Source organism: Stegastes partitus, unplaced genomic scaffold, assembly GCF_000690725.1.
Source record: "Stegastes partitus isolate 25-593 unplaced genomic scaffold, Stegastes_partitus-1.0.2 Scaffold1454, whole genome shotgun sequence".
In the NCBI taxonomy this organism is placed as follows: Eukaryota; Metazoa; Chordata; class Actinopteri; family Pomacentridae; genus Stegastes; species Stegastes partitus.
The window spans coordinates 43733-55056 of record NW_007579185.1 but is presented as its reverse complement, the minus strand read 5'-3'; the positions used below and the strand labels follow the sequence as shown (position 1 = coordinate 55056).

The following is an 11324-nucleotide window of genomic DNA, read 5'->3' as shown; positions in this document are numbered from 1 at the left end:
GTGGAGTGCATTACTTATTGTTTTCTTTGAAACAACGGTACCTGCTGATTCCAGGTCTTTCTGAAGCTCTCCACGAGTGGTCCTGGGCTGTTGGAGAACCCTTCTGATGATTGTTTTGACTCCTCTGTCTGAAATCTTGCGAGGAGCACCTGGCCGTGGCTGGTTTATGGTAATGCCGTGTTCTTTCCACTTTCGGATGATGGCCCCAGTGGTACTCACTGGAACTTTCAGAAGTTTAGAAATGCGCCTGTAACCAATGCCTTCAGTGTGTTTTGCAACAATAAGGTTGCGTAGGTCTTTGGACAGCTCTTTGCTTTTACCCATCATGCAATGCTTCTTGTCTAACACCTTGCTGGTGAGAAACCTTTTTAAAAGGCATCAATCAGGACTAAACCAGCTGATATTACTTTCAACTAATAGGGGACAGGTTAACTTTCTGAATACTGACAAACTCCAGCTGCTTTCTTGGCTTGCCAGACCTTTTTACCCCTCCTTTTCTTCATGTGTTCAATATTTATTCCCTGTGCCATTTCACTTTATTACACATAACTTAATTTATGGACATAAATGTTTGGATTTCTTTGTATGTGTGCATTACTTGGGTTGATGCCGACATCTGGTGAAAATTTCATGTCAATAGCTCGATTAGAAATATGTTTTTTGAGAGAAATGTTGACGTGTTCAATACTTATTTTCCCCGCTGTATCATTTGTGTCTCCCATGGAGCTGTAGACCATGTTTTAGTGCATTCTCGTTAAGGATGGCTGTTATGTACATTGACTTTGAGACACAAATTGTTTATTCTGACAGAATCATCACTGTAGCACAGCTGCAATGGGCCTGTTACAAAAAAGTGTACCATTTTAGGGAATTGTTTTATGCCCCTGGTCTTCTGTACATACACACAAGTTCATTCTCAAAAATTACCTGTTATTTGTCAAAGATGAAAACATCCACAGCACATCTCATCTCTCAGAATCTCTCTGCTTGAGCACCATCTTCTTGCTTCTTACCATCAGTTTCTACAATGGATATTATGTATTTTTAGGTATTCTGCTTTTTTTTCCCACTAAAGTTAAACAAGATCCCCAAGCCTTTCTAGTATTTTCTGTGTACTCCTCTGTGTGTTCTGAAACTGAGAACTGGTTTCATACTGTAAATGTAGAAAGAACTAGTATATTTGTGTCCTCTTTGTTTTATGGAAGCCATATGCTGGCAATGGCATATTCAACAAACATTCAGTCAGCTGTGTGTTTCTCCTTTTCTTGTCAAAGCATCTGGGTGAGTCCGGCCCACCAAGCAGAAAAACATGGAGCTTTACTATGACCTTAATCTGCTCGTGTCCCCCAAGCCTTTTGCTTTTTTGCCCTGGTTTCCCAATTTTTCAATAGAGTCCAGAAGTGATTAGTGTCACCTTTCAGCTGTCACTGATTATTTTACAAATGTTGTAATTTTAGTAGAGTTGAACGAAAATGTTTTTACTTATCTCTAAACCAGTAATTTTATGGTAAAAATGTTATTTTACATTTTTGGTTTTATGTAATATTACAGGTGGCCGCTGATGCTCAGCAGCATACATGCTGCAAGCTGATCCCCCTGCAGCCTGTTTCTCTAGTCAGTCTTCACCTACAAATAGCAACAATAATGACATTGTTTCTCTCAATTTCCTACACCCTAATTACTTAAAAATTGTTTCTTTATAAATATTGACTTGTATATTATGCAAGAAAATAAGTAAGGAAAAAAAGGTTCATGGACACTCACCATCATCAGTGTGGTAGAGCCATGAGTGGAACTGGCTATTTCTTTCAACCCATTCAGAGTCCCAGCCTGATAGTCTGCTTCCTTTTTGGTTCTCCTCCTCTACTCACTCCTGCTCCTCCACTCGGCTCTCCTGCTGTACTCTGCTCTCCTTCACTTTGTTCCACTGCTCCTCCCCGTCTAAAGTTACTTGTCTTATAAGATTACAGAAAACATTAACGTTAGATCATTTACACTCACATCACATCTGATTACAAGTGTGAACACTATTTTTTACCGAACCGTCATCATTTATGAGACAGTAAAAGGCTAATGACACATGACTAGTGTCATCTTCATCAGGTGCCTTTCTCTTCTTAGAGAAATATTTGAACAAGCTCATCTGAAGATGCAGTCAGCAGTTACATCATGGCGTGTAGATATTAGCTTAATGCTAACAGCTAGTTTACTAAGTTTGCAACATTGAGTTGGCATCAGTCCCAATTAACTTAAGTTACCGATACGTCAATATCAATATTTTCAATATTTTGCAAATGTCTATTTAACTTGTAAAATCTATTCTGAGTCATCTTAAGCTGATAAGTCTACCTTTCCTCCAGTAAGTCGCTGCCCTATTTTCCAAGACGACCATTCTCTGACTCTCTGACATGGAGCCTGGTGCTGGACATGACGTCACTTTCAAGGCTGCGTTTCACGAGTAATTAACATTGTAATAACCCCCCAAAGAGTAGATACTGAGCAAGATAGTTATCTGTAGTTTACCTTAGTACTCACCAGTTATTAAAGTCATATTAACCACCACTGGCAGCCCACCACTCCTAAATAATTGTAGAGTAAACACTGTATTATACAGCCGCATAAATAAATGGCTGTGAATAATTTCTAATTTTCAGTAAGTCCTTGAAAAGCAACTAGGGACACATCAGAACATGGGTGGCAGGATGGTGTTTAGAAATTCATCATCACCAATTTTGTACAATCATCACTAGCAATTGTTACATTTTTGTTGTGTGTCATATTTCAAAATCCAGGTAGAGAAAATACAACACAGAGCAAGAGTCAATTGGTGAATGGAAAAAAAATGCTGCTTAATTTTCTCTCCATGATCATTTCTATCCTGTGTCTCCTCCACAGCTGAGACCCAGGTCTGCTTCAGGTACTACCATGGTGTCACTGGAGCGCTGAGGGCAACCACACCCAGTGTAACCATCAAGAAGGGCCCTGCACCTGTGAGTCCTACAGCTCCACATGCATGTATTTTAACTCATGAAGCTTTCTGGGTTTTCATTGGTGACTCTATATCTGGTATCTGACTGGGAATGGCAGGTCAGCTTCTTTATGACAGCTTGCTTCAGTTAGCCATGTCAGTCAGACTTGCAAGGTTACAAGATGCAGCTACATCTATTGTGGCAGCCTCCTGGCATGGAGACATACGATTGGAGTCCCGACTGTTGTACCACGGCCTTTTATTTATTTCTTCGACACACCGTGAAACTAAAAAGGACACAAAACATTTTAATTAATATTCATAGTAATCACCAAATTACATAATACAACTAAACTAAATACATCATTTAGATACATAATGAAACTCAAAGGGTGTTACAAAATATTTAAATCACATTCAGCGATATGACACACACAACCAACTGCCCTAAATTTAAGTAAATTGCATTAAAGTAAACAAACAAACAAACGAAATCTCCCTTAAGTAAATGAAAGAACAGGTGAGCAACTCATACACGCTGCACCAGTACCTCGCTACTGCTTCCAAGGGGTGCGAATATAAGCTCCCGCGAAGTCTCGCTCTCTCTCTCTCTGTCTGTTCTTCCTCTTGTTTCCTGACCTGCAGACGCTCCTTCAACTCCCGTTTTAATCATGTTTGTCTTCACATTTTGTCCACGACCACTCTCATTTTCGACACTGGATGACTTGTGAGGTTGTGAGAGAGGTCACGGGTAGCGACTTGGTGTATTTAAAGCAGAGTTCCGCCACTGAGATTAACTACAACAAAAAGGCATGTGAGCAATATGAGTTACAGTAAGGGGACAAGCTACTCAAACAAACCATAAATGACAACACAAAGAGTCACAGAAAGGCTGGAGTCTACCCTGTACAGGTTGCCAGTCTATCGTAGGGCAACACTTAGAGACCAACAAGCACACTCACATCCATACCTACGGAAAATTTAGAAACCAATTAACCAAAGCATGTTCTTGGGCTGACTGAGCCTCTTGTGTTGAGGACCCACCCTGCACAGGAAAACGTGCAAACTCCACACAGAAAGGCCCCAGGCGTCCTAACCTAGAAGCGAACCGGGGAACTTCTAGCTGTGAAGCGACAGAGCTAACACCTGAGCCACTGTGCAGCCCTGACTTCATAAAGTGACAGTGCAATTCAGAGAATCAACGGTGATATTGATGCTGATCATATGCATATATACATACTCAATGGTAGTAATTGTGTAATCAAATTGAATAGATTACATTGCGGGCACCCCGGTAGCTCAACTGGTTCAGCGGGCAACCCATTAACAGGGGCCGTAGTCCCCGACGCAGAGGTTGTGGGTTTGAGTCTAGCCCATGACCATTTACTGCAGGTCCTTCCCCCACTCTTCTCCTCATATTTGCTGTCTCTCTCCACTTTCAACTATAACAAAGGCTAAAAAGCTCAAGAAAAAATATTTTTAAAAAAGGAAAAAGTTTAAAAGTCACAGATTATAAATGTGATTACAATGGAATCTTTGTTTTTCCGGCTACATGTGAATCCTGGTCAGCCCTCCTGCAGTCCAGAAGGAAGTGGTAATACACTTGGAGCTGTTGGTAACTTCCAAAAACACCAGACGAATAAGCTCTGTGCTTAAGTAGTTTAGTTGAGATCTAGTTCAGTCCAACTTTATCTGATATGTCATCTTTGTGTTTGGATGAGAGACTGTTTTACTAATAATTACATTTTATTCCACTTTGTCACTTATAATCATCATGTCAAGTTGAAGTTACGTTTAAAGCTAAAAGTGTGAGGAATAAATATATGTACAAGTAACATGTAAAGTAAGACAATATGTTGTCCTTTCAGTGCTGAGAGATGAGAAATATCACACAGGTGCAAGTGTGTTGACAGATGAAGGGTAATTTTTTTTAATCAAGCTTTTAAGGCTTTACCTCCATTCAACACCTTGTGTCTGTGTCACATGGGTGTAAAAGAGCAGTGGACTATACGTAGGAGTTCTGTAATGGAACTGCATATGTGTTGCTAACATGAATGTAAAATGAAATTTAGAAATTTAGGACAATCTAGAGCACACACTGTTTGCACTAAAATAAGTGTCTACTAAGGGAGCTAAGATTATTTGCAATGCCATATAACACTGGGAACACAGTATGTTTGTTGAATTGACTTTTAAAAAGTATCATAGAAAAATGTGGTGTTAGTCTGTAAATTCACCTGATTTGTGGAGAGAGTTATCAACACTGAATCAGATGGACATTTTGATATTTTGTTTTTTACCAGATGACTTGAATAACTATTTTCAGGCAAAATTATTTAAAAACATTTTTTCTTTAAAGTTGAAAAAATATGTTTTACTTTTTTCTTGTTGTATCAAGCAATAAATTGTAACATGATATGTTTGAGTTCATTTTTTCTGCAGTGTGAATGTAGTGCATGTACACATTGCAATGACAGGGCTGAAACAACATATTGTGCAAGCGTACCCTAATGTCAATTGTGAATACATTTAGATAAGTTCTCTATAAAATCATAGAGAAATACTGTAACTCCAGAACTTGACTGAGAATCACAAAGTTTGGAAGTTTTCTTCTGCATCAAAGTGATTCAGTGATATCTGTAAATTCATTCCTCCACTGCAAACAAAAACTTTTGGCATAGTTCTAATGGTGCCTTTGCCCAAAAAACAAAGCGCACACATACACACACACACACACACACACACACAATGAATGAATAAGTAAATAAATAAATAAAGAGGCACAGACTACATCAATCAGCAGGCAAGATGCTCAAAAAATAGCTCATAGATTAACTATATCTGGTAAAAATATGCAAAAATACAGCATTTAACTTTTGCTGTAAGAGAAGCAAGTATAGTTTTCTCATTCAAGCCTGGTGACTTGTACATGGCTTTGCAGCTGTGGATCCTGAAGGCCTGAGTCTTTCATCATCTTTGAAACTAGGGCTGGGCCTCATTATCTGTAACTCTGTTAAGGTGTAACCCTGATGCTGCCAGATTGTGCCTGGCTATTACATAAGCACAGGTCAGTGTAAATCAGGTAGTGATCTCATAAAAATCCTTTGTCTTTAGCCCAGCAGTAAGAAAAACTGCATATCAGTTTATGTCACACATCATTGTCCTTCTGGAGTCTGCATCAGTCGTCCCCTCTTATTAGGAGGGTGACCAGCTGGGCGATTGGATTTCCATGTTTGCCTTCCTATTCTGCTGCTGTGGGCCCCTGGAAATGCTGATGGGCCCAGAACTTGATCTGTGCTTGCTTCCTGAGGACAAAGGAATAAAAATAACCGCCATAGGAAGGAAGACAGGGAGGGAGGGAGTGAGTAGGAGAGCAGAAATCAGTGCGGTCCAGGTAACTCATTCAAGTTTTGAAGGCGAGAGGTGGGATGCACTGGGTCAAACTGCTGGAGCTTTACACAACAAAGGAAGCAGAAGGGAGGAGGAGAGGAAAAAAAGAGGGCAGATGGACAGTCAGGACAGACGTGAAGCGAGATTTGTCTGCATTGACTGGTGCTTATGGTAACCTGTCAGAAACTGTCAGATGCTGCAGACAGAGAAGACACTGTTTGCTTTTGTATGTGTGTGATGGACAGCCTGTGTCTTCAGCTGGGACTACTGTCTCCCAGTCACCCTGGATGGAGGAGTGGGAGAAGGACAAGGCTAAGCTGGATAGCCAGGGTAACTGTACATATTCACACTGTCGATGACTTTTCTTTCAGTCATCTCTATATATATATATTTGCTACAGCTTGAGAGACATGCGCCAGATTGCAAGGGTTAAAAACCAGTAGTGTTAATTAACTGAATTAGATAAGATGTCTAGTTTTCTAAAAGGTAATTTATTGTAAAATGCTATGCTGGAGTGTGGAGTTTATTCTGTCATATTCCATTTATTGTGGCATATAACTAGCTTTAGATGAAGAATTAATTTGATTTATTACCAAATTGATTTACCAGATTCACTAACAAGAGCAGAAGAGTCAAATGTCTTTAGCTTTCTGGTATCCCTCTCTTGAGCAAGACATGCTGCGCAGAAGTGCTCGTTGAACAAATAAACAGTAATTTGTCTTGCAGGACATAATTTATCCTTTATGACCACAAATAGTCTTGACGCCAAACTCACTGTTTTCCCCTTGCTTCCAGTTTTTATGCTAAGCTATGCTAAGCACACATAGACTCCAGCTCCACATAGATATAACACTGATATCTATCTTCTAATTACACTCAAGTATAGAAAGCCTGCTATTTTATTTCTTATGTTGAACTGTACCTTCAAAATAAATGTGTTCTTTATGTGTGAAACTTGAAAATGTGAAATTTTAGCAAGTTGCTACAGAGGGATAATCACTAAAACTAAAGCTCTTGGATTTCATCAACGTTTATTTAAGCAAGAAGCTGGGTGACTTCCAGGAACACCATGGTCACACTCAAACAGTTACATACATTCACAGATGAAAGCACAGTCTGATGTGCACTTGGGGGCTAAGTGCAAGTGCCACTTTTTCACTGTCCCTTCACAGATTTGTGTCCCCAGTACAAGAAACAAACTGGAGACCTTAGCAAGTCTGTTCCTCTGACTTTCAGGCAAACTGCTAAAACTGGACCAGCATGGTAGCTGAGGCTAGAAACCATGGAAAGTAAAATCCACTGCTAATGGTTGACTGGCCAGATTTGGACACTAAAGGAATAGTTTGGTATTTTGTATATGTTTGTTATTGTTGAAGTGTATTCATGATTTCTTTGTCAGTGTGTCTAAGCTAGTTGTAGTGGTTGTGCATGCGTGTAGCATATCTTCATACACAAATCCTGGATTGTCCCATGTGCTTGGTTGGTTGGGTATTTGCTTATGCATTGTACCCATGAAAGTTTGCACTGTTTCCATAGACGGAAATAAAAATGTTTGCAGCCTGCTACAGAACACTGTTTTGGTCGCAGTAGCGAATTACCCTGCTTATGACAGCTGTACAGCAGGTGAAAGTTAGCATAACTCACCTGTTTAAATTGGAATAAGTATGTTTGAGTAACAGGTGCAGACCATCAAAGTCCAGTCATAGCACAGAGACGTTTGCATAACCTGCCTCAGCTCCGCTTACCCTCTGTCTCTTTGCTTATTTTTGGATTAAGTGGGAGTTAGAAGGATTCAGGCGCTGCCAAAATGGTGACTGTCACACTAAGCCTTAAAACTTCAGGAAGCCTATGGGTGATGTAAAAGAACAGATAAAGACTAAGAAAACACAGAAGAACAGCAGACAGAATTGCAGGAGACAAACTGTTGTTGATCTCAATCAATCTTTGGGTAAACAGAGGAGCATTGCAATGTCATATGACTCTCACATCATCACTCCTATTTCTCTTGCACATGTTCAGTTGCAGTTATCATTATTAATGAAGTAACCAAATTATAAACCGCATAAATGATATGAATGACAGGTTCCCTGCCATCACATGCTGTTAATAAATAATTTCTGATGTATATCGGCTCTAGATATCAGTTATCTGCCTTTCTCGATTGCCAATAATCAATATCGACATCAGCCCTAAATGTATATGCACACAAACACACACACAAACACACACACACACACACACACATATATATCAGTATAAACACACCTGCAATTATCACATATAGCCATAGGTGCTGCCAAACAAAATGAGGTCTTTAAGAATGACTCGGTTTACTTTGAATATGTGAGACATAAAATTGAACTTGGGGGTCGAAATACAGAACATAAAAAATGGATATAATACAGTCCAGTCTAATGAGAAATATTAATATCCCAGTGTGAGCCATTGTCAAACAAGTTTCTGGTTATCTCTGTGGGGGAGCATCAAGCACCAGTCCCCTAAACGCTTCTGAGTGATTGACATCAGATAATGGCGTTTGACAAAGTTCCCCCATCAGAACTACTCTCAGCACTGAGCTGACATAACTTCCTCGAGACTACCCTGTCTCTGTGTAACCACATTAACTGAGTTAGATCACTCAGCCCCTCTGTCGTAAAAGGCACTGAGGTGTATTAAAGCCTCACACAGAGGCTGAACCTTCTTATATTGGACCTATAATCAGATGTGGATCCACTTTGTAAATGTAAGCTGTCTCTTTCAGGCTCGTCACAGTTGGGCGGACAGGACCTTTATTGTGTAAAATCGCTCTCCTCTTACATCATTTAAGATTCTTGCAACACTTGAAGGATGCTCATAAATTGTACATACTGTTCCTTTTTTATTTTTAAAGCGCCTGAGCTGCTTCCTGCATCAGGGTGGTAGATTATATAAAGCAAGCTGCAGATGGATGAAGTTGTTGTTTGAGTTATTTGTGAGATTAGAATCATTGAGGAGACCTGCGCTGGCACTTCTCTCCGTGACTGTGCTCGGCAAGGAAGATTAGCATCTCATTAAAATGAATTGGTCCAAACATCTGCTAGTCCCTTTATCCCTTTATCTGGTTGTTTTTACTGCAAGTTTACTTTTTGTTGTTGTTGTCTCTAGCCAGCTGCGTAAGCACTCAGAATTCATACAAAATATTGTGATGATTTGCTGCAGTATTGGGACTCATGGCAGTCTGACAAAAATGTCTTCTAACAACATCTCTAATTTTTTTTTACAATAATATCTACATTTCCATGCATGTCATATAAATGCGACATTCATGCCTGGTTTTCACCATAGTGAGAATGTCTAAATTAGCTTTTATGTCTAACAGTGTTAGGTGTCTCAGATTATGATGAAATGAAACAATAATTTGTACTAATTCTTACAACCCATGAACATTCAGAGATGGTGGAAACTTTAACCAACCCGAAACCAATAAACAAGGTCTGGTTAGGTTGAGTGTAACCTAAACTCATGTTAACCGGCGGTCACTTCATAGTCATGTTTAAGCTGCTGCCACTCACAAGTAAACTACAGATTTTATAGTGTTGACATTAAGGCTGGTCCAAATAGCAATTTCTGATATTCGGATATTCGGGCCCATTTAATGGCGAAGATCCGAATATTCGGTGGACTGGTGGTGGGGCGGCCAAATACTCAAATATCAATATTGCTATCCGGATAGCACCACAATGACCGAATATACGTATATTCGGGTCCAGCCCTAGTTGTCAGACAGACTCACTATAGTATATGGTAATTTAAAACAATAGCCATACTGGGAGTTTTCAGATATCTCCTAGTCAAATGATTTATCATGCTGTCAGTCAAATAAGCAGAGAATCTTTTTTCCTGAAGGGGGCAGGGACAGTAGCAACTCAACTGCATGCAAAGCTACAGACACTCAAATAGCCCATTTCGAATATCGGGTTAGAACCAGGGGTTATACAGTCATGATTAAATGAACCACCTTTATTTGGGTTTGAGTTAAAAAAAAAAAAAAAAAGTAATAAGGCACATTCTGAGAACATGTGTGACTATTTTTCTGAAACTGGCTGCAATATGGGATCTTTAATGTCTGGCTGACTTTTGGGAGGCATACTAATTGCCATGTTCCGAATAGTTTAGTGTATAAGCATGTTCAGACTGCTGAGGCTGATCAGAATGTCAAGCTGCTGCTGGTGCTAGAGGAAACATCAAGGGAAACCTGTCTCTCATATTTATTCTGCTCTGGGCAGACAGAAGGAGTAGAAGCTGCCCAGTGATTTTCTGGATGATAAATGATGCTGCATGGTTTAAAATATGCTAATTTTTTGGTACACTGCCATGAAATGCTTTCAAGATGATAAATACTGCAGTCTACTTGTGTGATATCATTTGTGCTACTGGCGTGTGTCTGTCAGTCACCCTCCACAGATTCTGTATCCTCTGCACAGATCCATCACACGTTTCTCTGGAGCAAAAAGCAGAAGTGCAGCAAAACATCAAATTCAACCCTGTCCTTAGCAACTTTCTCCAGCTAAGACTCATCTCTCACTCCCAGGCCAGCAGGGAGTCATAAGGGTTTTATTTTTTATATGACTATGACTTTATTTATCGACAGTAGAAGTAATAGCATTCTTATTAATTCTTTATGCTGCTTTCCACAGACAGTACTTGGCACTAATGACTACTGTCCAAGTACAGGATTGTTGTGCCATTTTTTATGCTCATGGTTGATTACCTGGAATGTGCAACCATTTTAAGAACAATAATAATGTGTGGACATGGAACAAATCGACAGCCTGCAGACATTTCATAAAGCAGATGTGGAGTTTTCTCTGATGTTCTGATGTTCGGAACTTTAATTTCATGCGTTCATGAATTGGATTCATCTTGATGACTGACTGTTTATCTGGTACCATCATTAGACCAGAATCGGCCAAATATGTAAATAAGC

At 39.7% G+C, this 11324-nt stretch overlaps 1 protein-coding gene across 1 annotated transcript in view; it reads left to right on the top strand.

Moving 5' to 3' along the window:
• Nucleotides 1-11324, top strand: part of LOC103370626 (E3 ubiquitin-protein ligase HECW1-like) — a gene marked incomplete at its 3' end in the record, with an annotated part of 73275 nt that overhangs the window by 20291 nt on the left and 41660 nt on the right. Inside the window, exon 4 of the mRNA XM_008299745.1 lies at nucleotides 2896-2990. Within this exon, the coding sequence (XP_008297967.1) occupies nucleotides 2896-2990 (95 nt within the window). The remainder of the gene's footprint in view (nucleotides 1-2895; nucleotides 2991-11324) is intronic.